The 12,984-nt window shown below is 35.5% G+C and overlaps 1 protein-coding gene across 4 annotated transcripts in view; it reads right to left on the bottom strand.

Annotated features, from left to right (window-relative positions):
* Window positions 1-12,984, bottom strand: part of aPKC (protein kinase C iota type) — an 850,264-nt gene that overhangs the window by 780,793 nt on the left and 56,487 nt on the right. Inside the window, exon 1 of one of the 4 annotated variants that reach the window (XM_081736920.1) lies at window positions 4,706-4,925. The exons of the other annotated variants lie outside the window; for them this stretch is intronic. Within the exon in view, the coding sequence (XP_081593046.1) occupies window positions 4,706-4,817 (112 nt within the window). The 5' untranslated portion in view covers window positions 4,818-4,925. Of the gene's footprint in view, window positions 1-4,705; window positions 4,926-12,984 lie in introns of those variants that run through there. 4 annotated transcript variants of the gene reach the window in all.

Genomic DNA, 12,984 nt, shown 5'->3' with positions numbered 1-12,984 from the left:
ACAAAAACTATAACAGCGATAAGCGTTTTTTGTAATCTATTCAGTGTCTCAAGAGAACACATCGTTACCACTCATAACACTCTACTAAAACCGCAAGTGGTTGAAATTTACTACTACTTCCGGTTTTAATACTGATATCCATACAGCAAAAACGGTACAAGATATTGAGAAGAGTTTTTGGCAATCCACTGATCGTCCCAAGAATAGGTTCCATCTCATTCGGTAACCTTCTATCCAAACCGGAAGTGGTAGAAATAAACCCTTTCCACCTTTGACGCTGATCTTCTTAAAAGCAAAAATGGTGGAAGGTATCGAAAAATGTTTTTCTGTAATCGATTCACCACTCTAAGACCAGGTTTCATCATCTCCGTTTACTCACTATTCAAATCGGGAATTGTAGAAATCAACCTTTTCGGTTTCAAACGTTATTCCTTAGAAAAGGGTTAAGAACTATCTCATAAAATGTTTCAACGAAATTCCTACTGAATACAAACCATTGAAATCAAAATCATTATTCAAGAGAAGGATAAGAGAGCTATTATGGCAAAAACTATGAATATCAACTGTAAGCGGAGAAGGAACAGTATTTAAAAAAATATTGTATCAAGTAAATGGAAGGATAAACTCAACAGATGTTGCCTTATTTTTATTCTTTATATATATATATATATATATATATATATATATATATATATATATATATATATATATATATATATATATATATATATAATATAAAAGCAATTTAATTTTGTATTTTCATATGTATACGCAACGTAACTGTATTGCCCCTTAAAGTGAGTCCAAGACTCGCAGGGGGCTGGAGACATATAAATAAAATAAAAATAAAGCAGAACCTGTAAAGTATATTGAGAGGCTGTTTTTTGTAATCCTGCGTCTCACAAATAGGTTCCAATTCTTCTGTTAGCTCTGTATTCGAACCAGAAGTGGTAGAAATCAACAATTTCCGGTTTCAAGTTCGGTCACCACAAAACAGAAATGATAATAGGTAGTGACAAGTGATTTTTCCAATCAATTCAGTGTCTCAAGAGAACATACGCATTACCACCCTCAATACTCTACGAAAACCGGAAGTGGTTGGATTTATTGGTATCTCCGATTTCAATATTAATTATTTTCACAGAACAAAAATTGTAAGACATATAAAGAATATTTCTTGCAATGAATTAAGCATCCCAAGAACAGGTTCCATCTCCTTTGTTAACACTCCATTCGAACCGGAAATGGAACAAACCAACCATTTCCGGTTTCAACGCTGATCCCCATAGAGCAAAAGCTGTTTTTTGCAATCAATTCAATGTCCCAAGGTTAAGTTTCATCTCATCCGTTAATCTTCTATTCAAACCGGAAATGGTAGAAATTAATAATTTCCGGTTACAGCGTTGAGCCCCATAGAACAGAAACGATAAGTACTAATGCCAAGCTTTTTTTTTCACTCAATTCCGTGTCTCAAGAGAACTACCATCACTACTCACAACACACTACGGAAACCAGAAGTAGCTGAAATTTACTACTACTTCCGGTTGCAATATTAATCTCCATAGAGCAAAAACGATATGAGATTTTAAAAGGGTTTTTTTTTTTTTTTTTTTTTTTTTTTTTTTTTTTTTTTTTTTTTTTTTTACAGTCTCAGCATCCCAAGAATAAGTTTTGGATCGACTTTATTTATCTGTTGGAAACAGATGTGCTGATAATCTAAAACTTTTCGGTTACAACATTGATAGCATAATGAAGAAAACGGCAATAGATAGCGACAAGTAGTTATTATTATTATTATTATTTGGATTCAGTACCAAAAGTATGTTTTACCTCTGATTTTATTCATTTATTGCAACAAGAAGATATAAATATGATTTACCATTTCCGGTTTCAAAGTTAACCTCCACAGAGCCAAAACAGTAAGAGATAACGAGTAATGTTTGTTTGTTTGTTTGTTTTTTTTTTTTTTTAATATGGGTTCAATGTGCAAGAAACACGTTCTACTGAATTTAAGTTTAGCGTCCTGTTCAGCAGCAAGACTATATGAGACGTAGACCTACAGCTTAACGTAGGATCCGAACCACATGAGCTTACATCGGGAATCGAACCCGAGTCTCCTTAGCCAAAGGCACGTACGCTAACCGCTTAGGAACGAGGGAGCTCTGTATGTACACAATATATCATTTTAGGTTTTCTGCTGTTGAGTTCGACATTATGCATTTTATCTTAAAATGTGTACAATATTTTTATTCTTGATTCACTTTTTCTATAATATTTTTTTTAAACGTAGTTTTCCATGCATCAAAAAAACTGTGCAAGATTATCGCACAACAAATGGAAGGGAAAATCGAAGAATGGCTATGGGAGAACTAGTTTGGATTCAGCTTGTACTAACGACCGAAAATTTGAACGACAGCTAGTTCTGATATAAAAAGTGTATTTTTAATGGTCATTGGTGGGGCAGAAAATGAGTATTTATAGCAATCCAAGCTTTTTTTGTTGTTGTTGTTATCCGACCTGCCCTTCCACCACATTAGCCGGATAGCCGGAAGTCTCCTGTATATTTAATATTGTATGGTTATAATAAGTCGAATTAATATGTTAATCAAAGAAACACTTGTTAAATAATTTGAAAAAATGAAATGAAATGAAATCTTTGAGTTTTACGTCCCACGGTTATGCCGGTTAGGCTAAAGGAGACGGTGATGATGAGTAATAAATGAAATGGTGGAATGAAGAAAGTGGGAGGAAACAGGAGAACCCCGAGAAAACCCTCGCACACGGTGTTTGTCCACCACAAAGTTCACTTGGCGGGGGCTGGGATCGAACCCGCGATCCCAAGCACCAGAGGTGAACGCTCTACCACTGAGCCATCGCGGCCCCGTTAAATAATTTGAATGACATCACTCAGTAGTAGCAGCATTTTATGTTGAAGATAAGTAGCCTACTATTTGAGTAGTAATCATTCATGAACAAGCTTCATGTTTGCAAATGTAAAACGATTTTAATGTAGTTAAAAACAGAATAACATTAAAATGGATTTTAAAAATATAATAATAATAATAATACCGTATGAAGCTGAGGTCGCAGTAGGTCGGTGAAAAATTGAGACTCAAAAATTGATGACAAAATCTGATAAAACACATAACGAGAACGTAAAGTTTTTAAAAGCATATCGAGAAAAATCTACCGAGATTCCTCTCAATCCCACCAAACTAATGATGATATGATGCCTTAAAGCAACTTCTTGTAGCTCTTCATCTAATCCTTTTACAAGGAAGTGGGTTCGCGTCAGCATCAGTAATGCAGACAGCTAGACGCTGAAAACTAAGTACATCTGCAAACTACCGAATGAAATAAGCTCTCAAAAAAAGAGTGTACATTAACGGATTATTTTAAACCAGGCATTAAATATGTAGTCTGATGCCGAACAACATTTCATTGAATCGATATTATAATAATCCTCTTTCCACATTTTGAAGGATATTTCCTATATTCCGAATTATTCAACAGAACAATATATTTCTTTTTTCCTCTTTAATATATATATATATATATATATATATATATATATATATATATATATATATATATATATATATATATTACAATATTTATTGTTTTTCATAACAATAAGCGTCCAAGCCGAATCATTTTAGATGAGCAACTAGGAAACTAGGTCCAAAAAGCTCAGCTGAAAATCTAAAACAGTGGTTTTCAACCTTTCGATACTCGCGGACCAGCAAAAGACGGAAGTACTATGTTGAGGATTTGGTAAAATAGAAAGCAGCACCCACGTAGTGACATTAATCAACAAGAATTTTAGGAATGATAAAAAAAAAAAAAAAAAAAATCATCAAAAGATTGTGATCTTGGCCAATAATTAGCTTTTGGATTAAGGGCCATAAAATTTTTCAACGGCCCCTAAATCGAATTTTCGTTTTTTTTTTTTTTTTTTTTTTTTTTTTTTTTTTTTTTTTTACGGAATAAGCACATCATACTGAACTAAGTGATAGTTTGGGATTCTCTACACTATATCTAGTTCTCCAGACATAAGGCTTACAAGAAATTTTTTACCTGGAATATTGATTCAAAATAATAATAATAATAATAATAATAATAATAATAATAATAATAATATTTCGTGGTTGAAAATACTGATTTACAGCATTGCTACTTCAAGTGGCCAATCAAAAAAGAAATGAACATATATCTTTTTCAACTGATAATGCACAAGGTACCGAAAAATAAAGACTCGGTATAGAGTGCTCTACTCTGGTCCAAAGGGTCTCTGGTTGAACCCAATGTCATGTGAATTTGTGGTGGCCAACATCGTATCCGTGGGTTTTCTCCGAGTTCTCCCGTTTCCTCCCACATTTTTATTCCCCAATGATTACATAACCATTCACCTCGTTAAGCCTACAAGTCACATCTATGGGACGTGAAATTGAAAATTTTCATTTCATTTTAGATGGAAAGATTGGGATGATAAAGCTAGATTCAATAAACAAGCGGAAGGAAATGGGAGAAACAGTAAATAAATAATAGTTAAAAAAAAAAGCCAGAATGTGATGTTTGTCTACTACAAGCTTAAACGAACTGGAATAGGGGCTACGACCTGTAACACCAGGGTCAGCCGCTCTACCATTGAACCAATTTACTCTCTTCTTGCTATTATAATGCGATGCATAGTAAATGTACCAACCTTGAAAACTCTTGCCAATGATATTGAACATAAGCAACTTTGAATTGAGAAGACATCGGGGTAGACTCGAACCTTGGTCCTCAGCGGGTGGACAATCTACCACACGAGCCATATTCACCTCATAAACATAGCACGAAACATTTCTTTAGTCACATTTTAATAAGTTGAGACTCACTTACACATACACAACGCACACACATAACTCGAAATTGTATTATTCATAATATCACACTTGCATCTTACACTCATTCATACAAACATACTCTCCCGTACACAAGTACACAAACACTGATACTTTAGACGGTAGACCGTAATACATTTCTGAAGATTTCAGATCACCATCAGCACTGCCAACTCAACATCCATACGCATACAATATAATGTGATCTGCTGACTCACGTTCTTCTGAGAGAGAAAAGAGAAAATGTCAACAAAGCATATCCCGCATTAGCAACTGACGTTGCAAATAGCTATTCATGCTATTCGCCAATTAAATGAAACTACAATATACTTGCATTTTCACATAAAGCTCTATTTCATTTCCTACAAGTACATAATCACTTTCGTCCCACCACTGATTGATTCATGTAACATCATAATTTTCTGGAGCTTTTCTGAGTTACTTCCTTGAAAAGTACGTCATACAGGTGCAAAATATCAAATATAGGTGATTCGCAGGGAAGAAGACATAGTGGCACAGACATGGACTCGTACTCTCGTCTCTGGTATAAGAGATCTTTGGTTCGAATCCACGACTTAACGAGTTTATAGCAGACAAACGATATTATATATATATATATATATATATATATATATATATATATATATATATATATATATATATATATATATATATATATATATATTCTCTTGTATCTTTTGTTATTCTGCATTACCTTCATCCCACCAACTTACAGCGATATATCCCTATTATAATTAATCTGTACCTATATTATCAACATTGATCAGAGGCGCAATAATTAAGCATATAGCTTAGATGTAATTAAAAGAAAGAACGCTGTTATTGACAGGACATGTTGTCATGGAAAAGGACTATTATGGATATACACGAAATGGACGAATATAGATAGAATATGTGTGTGTAAACAAAAGGAATAAATCGATCTGATCGTTGGTATGTATAATGTTATAATTCATTGAGATAGATTAACGAATTAGGGCTAGAACTTGAATTAAAAGGAATATTTATCGTTCTATCTGGTGCCGTAGACCCGGGAATATACTGAAAACCTTTAGTTCTGAAGGATAGTAAGAACTGAGTTTATGTGTATACATATATATAACTTTTATGAGTTTCACTACTTTGAGAAGTGGGAGGAAAATCCAAAGAATTGGCAATATGCAGGATTCCGAGATTGAAGAAGTACCCAGTATTTTAAATGAAACCATATCTGGAAATGCCGTAACTGTGTCCGAACGTTCTTATTCTAATCTTATTGATACGATTAGTCAACTACTAGATGCTAAATTTGATCAACAACAAAAGTTGAACGATGAAAAGCTAGAACAGATACAGAAATTGAACGATCAAAAGCTGAAATCAAACCATGAAAAGCTAGAACAGACACTAACTGCTAAATTTGATCAACAGCAAAAATTGAACGATGAAAAGCTAGAACAGATACTAGAGCAACATAAATCTCTTGCAGATAAAGTACAAGGTGTACAAGAAAATTTTGATCGCTTGCAACACAATTTGAAAGAAAATTTGCAAGTATTAGCTGATGAGGTTACCATCAAAATTACAAATGATATGACGCGAGAAGTTGATACCAGGTTTCAACAATTCAGTAACAAATGGCAAGGTAGACAGGATCAACTAACTCTAGAAACTGAGTCGATAAAGAAAGTCGTTGAAGCCATGGAATCGACTACAGCCCAACAAAAAAATCAGATAGTGAATATTACTGCCCAGGTCAATTCACATAGCATACTGATATCCAACTTACAAGAGGGAATCAGATCGTTACAAGAGAGGGAATGTGACTACAATGATCCTATGTATAAGGAGGCTTTGGGTACTCCCAATCAACAGGAAATATTGCATCATCAACAGGAAACATTGCATCACCGCCCGAGAACTCCATTAATAGAAACCGACGGGATATCTTCTTCTAAGAGTTCTACTGATGATGATTTAGTTACGGAAAACCACAGAAGACGATTCCAAAGTCGTGATCGCAAAAGGAGAAAGGAGATAAATAAGCATGAAAGGGGTCCAGACCATTATCAACGCCAACAAAAACATAATTATAGCAAAATAAATGTTAAGGTCAGCGAAATTAAGGCCATGACTAAATTCAGCGGTAAGTACGACGAAACCGCAAGTTCGTTTCTAGAGAAATTCGAAGACGAATGTGAGATTATGGGCATAGGCCAATCCAAGTTTATGAAGTTGTTACCACATTTGTTACTTCCTCCTTGTTCCTTGTGGTTCAAGGCCATTCGTGGACACATAAAATCCTACGAAGAATTCAAACGAGTTCTGTTAGCAAATTATGAGAATGATTTCTTGTTAGCTAACCGCGATGCGATGGTGCGAACTCGACACTATTCACCTCGGGTCGATAAATCTCTTACGGATTTTACAATCAATGCATATAATGAACTTAAACTCGTCAATCCGTTTCAGCCCGAATCCAGAATAATCGCTTCCGTACGCATTTTATTGCCGTATAAATTACAACAGATTCTGTTGTCTGCTCAATGCGTAAACTTCAATCATCTGATAATTTTAGTTCAGAACTTCGAGAATCAGTTCCCGAACCCTAGCGGAAGTAATCGTAATCCACCCAATCCAATTCCTGTCAGAAACCTGAATATAACTAATGAAAACACCGAAAATCTTCGCAGCGATGAGAGGTCACGTGACAATACTGGCATTGGAATTAGTGAAAGATCTGTTATACGTACTGGAACTGGAGCTAATGGAAGATTCAATTCTAGCGGCAGAAATGGAACGAATTATGGTAATCCGAGGAACAGTTGGACGAACGGAAGAAACTTTCGTGGAAGACGTAATTACAGTAACAATGTCATGCATACCAGTGTGACTCAAAACAGATTCAATTGGAGATCTCGAGATGGCAGAAACTGTCGGAATAGGACCGAAGTAATAAACGAAACGGGAAATGGATCAAGAGAGAACAACCAAGATTGTGGTGTTCAATGTACTTTAATTGACTCATTTGTTAATCATAATTTAAACTAAAACCCGCTGATATGGTTGGGGTTAATCCCATACCAGCCGAAGGTTCCCACGGTTATTCGACGCGAAATTCGTCTATTAATTTATTTGAGAATAATATTGATGATAAATATAATTTAGATATGAAAAGCTGGAGCAGGTAAACGGCTAAAGCTGGTTAAAATTTCAACCCTGAAATGTTAACTAAATTAAACTTGGATAACAATTCTTAATTTATTCTCTCAGATGTTACGAGTTGTGTTGTGAATACTTCATTTGAACTTTATGTTTGTGCAACATGTTATCATGTGATTAATTTATCTTATCTTTGTATTAACTCCGAATGTTATGTTTACCTTTATTTTACTTTACATGTTCAAAAGAGATTTGATTATGTTAACTTGAAATCCATGACATTGATTTTAAACTGAAGCTTTTAAATGTAATTATTGCCTTCTGATCTTGTTGTTGTTTTGATAAGATGACGATCTTAATTATAAATAATGTTGTTTGTACATGGATGTTATCGCTCAATGTAAAAGAGGAACAATTAACGAGTAACTCTGTGTAAGTCATCAATTAGTTATAATTTTGAATAGATCCATAAATGATATTTGTAGTGAATCGACGTTTTATGATATGTAATTGGTAATAAAAGAAAAATGTTGTTATAAATGAATTGATATATATATATATGGAGAAAGAAGAGAAAAGAAAAATATTTATATTGATGTAATAATAATAATTAATACGGGGATTGATGTAATAATAATTAGTACGAGGGCTATTCAAAAAGTGAATGTTTTGAAAATACACAGGGTTCTTTCCTTCACTGTAATACTGTTACGGAATTCCCGTTCTGGGCGACATTTACAGCGATATATCCCTATTATAATTAATCTGTACCTATATTATCAACATTGATCAGAGGCGCAATAATTAAGCATATAGCTTAGATGTAATTAAAAGAAAGAACGCTGTTATTGACAGGACATGTTGTCATGGAAAAGGACTATTATGGATATACACGAAATGGACGAATATAGATAGAATATGTGTGTGTAAACAAAAGGAATAAATCGATCTGATCGTTGGTATGTATAATGTTATAATTCATTGAGATAGATTAACGAATTAGGGCTAGAACTTGAATTAAAAGGAATATTTATCGTTCTAAACTCTTTCATCATCATTAATCATTTGCGTTTCTCATTCTTCGTCTTTAGTCACTGCACAACTTTCATTAAACTAAAGCTTTTGGTTCATTTCTAGGCACATTCATACTTGAAAAAATCCTTCTTTCAATAATTCGTCCCCCAAAAATTCACAGCTAATGTAATCATTTCAGTCCGAGTATTCGAACATTCAAACCCTATTCGGGATACAAATTAATGGTTCGAATTCCAAGTTAATAGTAGGTTCCGATCCTCTACAATCACGTTGTTTAAAAATTTCTAAAGCTCATTCGCCGTGTTATCCTTTCTTTAAAAATTACGATTGTAAACAAAATGGTACCTGCACAGCAATGAGAGAAAATTCCTTTACTGGATATTTGCATCTCTCTCATACATTTGGAGGTTTTAACCTAAAGGAGAATTATTATCAAAGAAAGTTAACTAACTAAATAGCCCGTCACGCTTGAGAGAGAACGTCCCTCGGCGAGCACACTATCCGGGGAAAGGTAAGGAAGAAAGGATTGGGGAAGGGAGGAAGCGGCCTGGGACGTATAAGTGAGGTATACCACCCCAGCATTTGCCTGGTGTGAATGAGAAAGACCCAGGAAAACCTCATTCAGGGTGGCTGGCCTGAAAAAGCTTTTTACACTTTTACGGTCGAACCCGGAGCCGCTAGCACCGAAGGTGAGAGCATTAGCAACTACACTATGCGGGGCCTTTTGTTTTACTGTGTGATGGTCGTTGCCGAAGACTACTTGGCAGTCAGCCGTAGTCACAATATGTTCCATGAGTACTCGTTAGAAATAAGACTGGAGATTTGGAAGGCCAAGTTCAATGTGTGTATCTTCCGAGCGGAATACGCTCAATTGCCCTGGTAGTATGGAGAGCGAGGTACTCTGTTAGAAAATGGGCTTCATCAAAGTTTCCTCATAAGGTCGGAGGAAAGGTTGACGATATCAAAATGGACGACGCACTTGTCATACTCCCCTATTTGAAGACGAGAGGCGAGAAGGATGTGTAAAGGCTTTTCGATAGATAATATATAGTCGGCACATTGTATCTCATTATTATTATTATTTCTAGTTTACAGACCTAAATCGATAAATCTTAAATCACTTATTTTTTCAAACTCCCTTCCGACGCTTGATCAATACAGAAAGTTCTGTTGCCACAGGAAAAGTCCGTGAGTATGCCTACGAAAACACACTTATCGTTACGATATACAAGAGCACAGGTTTGATAATGCAAAGGATTAAACCAGTGTAGCTACAGTGCACTAGAGAAGCTATCGGTGGTGAAAAGTTGTCCAGCATTTATGTATTCATACACTGGTGAGTTCACATGATGGGTTATGGTGTGCTGGTTTTTCGTTATATATTGTGTGGTCTCTAGAGGTATCTTTGCTTGCTCAGCACATGCAGCATTTCCACAATACCCCTACATTCCCTACATTTGCAGTGAAATTAAGCCGGTTGGGTTTTGCATCTATCTTTTTGCTCAACAAGTCACAGAAGTTGCATATAACAATAAAGTTAAGTACGTGCCTGCGTGTTATTGTACAGGGTGGCCCAAAAGTAGGTATACAGTCCCGTATTGATCAACGCATTGCTTTTTATATCATTTCTTATTGTTATCCATCAGGTAGACTTAATTTCTTTATTATTTGTTTTTAAAGCTCTTTTACTTACATCTTAAGCTCAGAAAAGCGGAAGCACACTCTTAAGCTAGAATGTTATAGTTGATCAATGAAAGGGTGTACACCTACTTTTGGACCACCCTGTATTCACAACTGAGAAACTACCTCTTGAATTCCTCACCGTATAACAACGACAAATATATTTCTCTACAGCAGACATGCCTAGTCACTTTATGTTACTGCGTGGTTTAGGATTTCTGGGCTTTAGCCCATCACATATGAGGAATGACGTCCCTCGGCGAGCACACTATAGGGGGAAAAGGAAAGGAGAAAGGATTGGGGAAGGAAGGAAGCGGCCTGGGACTTATATATTAGGTACCACTCCGGCATTTGCCTGGTGGGACTGAAGAAAACCCAGGAAAACCTCATTTAGGATGGCTGCCTTGAAAAAGGTTTTTACACTTTTTCGACCGAGTGCCCCGTAAGTGTATACAGAATCATTAACACAATTTAAATAATTATATCTGTTACTTAATAGACTTATAACTACTCGAGATGAAAATAACTAAGACGTATATTTGAAAGTAGTTCAACGAACTAAGAACTTCGCTTTTCACAGAATATACGTACAAAGCGAGTACGTCCCCTATTCGAGACAGGCCAAAGTTTAGGAGCGTACCTCCTAAGGGAAGCACTATAGAGATTATAGCCCCCCCCCCCTTGACGCTCAGGCATACACTGGATAAAATGGGTTTCAATTCTACTTTCTTTACACTGGATAAAGCGGTAAACTATGGTTTAGGCCCTGCCTTGATGTAATCCTGGACCCGTGGTTGCCAAAGGTCGCTAACGGGTAGTATAAAGTGAAGGCTCCAAACTCACGAGAACTCGGTACTAATAGAATCACACTCTAACCCTCAGCACAACACTCTGGCTGTACTCATTCCCTAGATTGCCTCTATTCAACAGAAGCTAAGTGAAACCCTGGATTGCAATATGAATGAGAGTACAAATAAATCCTGCCCTTACTGAGAACCGAACAAAGTCCTTCCAATGGAGAGAAAACACCGTACTAACTATACTACCACATTTATACACTTCCGCGCTACAGGTAAAATTTTACAAAGGTGGCAACATCTACACACAACACACTTTGCAAATAACCTAAGACTGCAGCCAGTCAGGTGACAGGAGTTCCCTTTCCCCACTGCATGGCTCTTGTTCATTCAATTATCGTTAACAACCACACATTACAAAACGACTCCCACTCCCACAAACAGAGTCGACGTTCGCCACACATACTGTATATACAGTATACCTTGTTACCTTTTCTTGCAAGTAAACATCCTTCTCTCGCAGCAAATCTACATATGCTTCGCTGAAGCTCTCATGTATGTAAGAGCCAAAAGTTATTGCTAATCAATGAAGAGTTTCGTTGTTCATAAACGCGGGTACGTTAAAAAAAAAAAAAAAAAAAAGGAATATTCGAATTTGGAAACCTTGGTCGTACTCTTTGAAAGTTTGTAACAATACACAAAGGGATATGGTCGGTCAAATGGTATTTAATGGATACTGTGTGAAATGAAATGAAATCTTTGAGTTTAACGTCCCATAATTATGCCCTTTAGTTTAAAGGAGACGATAATTAACCCTTTATTTGAGTGTTGCTTACAAGAAACAATGCATTATATTGCGTTATCCGCAAGAATTATAACTTCAGTGATCATTTAATTGGTATTATTGCTTTCATACAATATTCATGCACATGATTTGCGGGTCGCTAGTTTAGATATTTCTTATCTTCTTCAACAGGGAACAGTCAAATTTAGTATTGTAGAAGCTTTACCTCCTACGTTCCGTGAAAGTTTATTATTATTATTATTATTTGTGGTGTCTTGCTCTGTAGGAAAATAATTCAACGAAACTACTGCTACAAGTAATTACTGAAAATATTCCTATATTTGACCATAATAGAGCAATGCTGCTCAGTAGCAACATATAAGATCTATTTTACGGCAATGTTGCTTTGAAATAGACATCCTGTATTTTGTAATCAACTACAAAAATACTTTAAAAATTACGAAATTATGATCAGGAAGACATGGTTTAACCATAAAAACAAATTAAATATTTTAATGGTACTGCTATCAATGCTTGCCAATTAAAGGGTTAAAGAAAGTGAATAATGATGGAAGAATTGGTGAAATGAAAAATGGAAGGAAACGGAAGTACCCCGAGAAAACCCACAAGAACGATATTG

This window comes from Thermobia domestica, chromosome 13, assembly GCF_964235325.1.
Source record: "Thermobia domestica chromosome 13, izTheDome1.hap1.1, whole genome shotgun sequence".
Taxonomy (NCBI): domain Eukaryota; kingdom Metazoa; phylum Arthropoda; class Insecta; order Zygentoma; family Lepismatidae; genus Thermobia; species Thermobia domestica.
The sequence above is the reverse complement of the archived record's forward strand: the minus strand, read 5'-3'. Positions and strand labels throughout refer to the sequence as shown.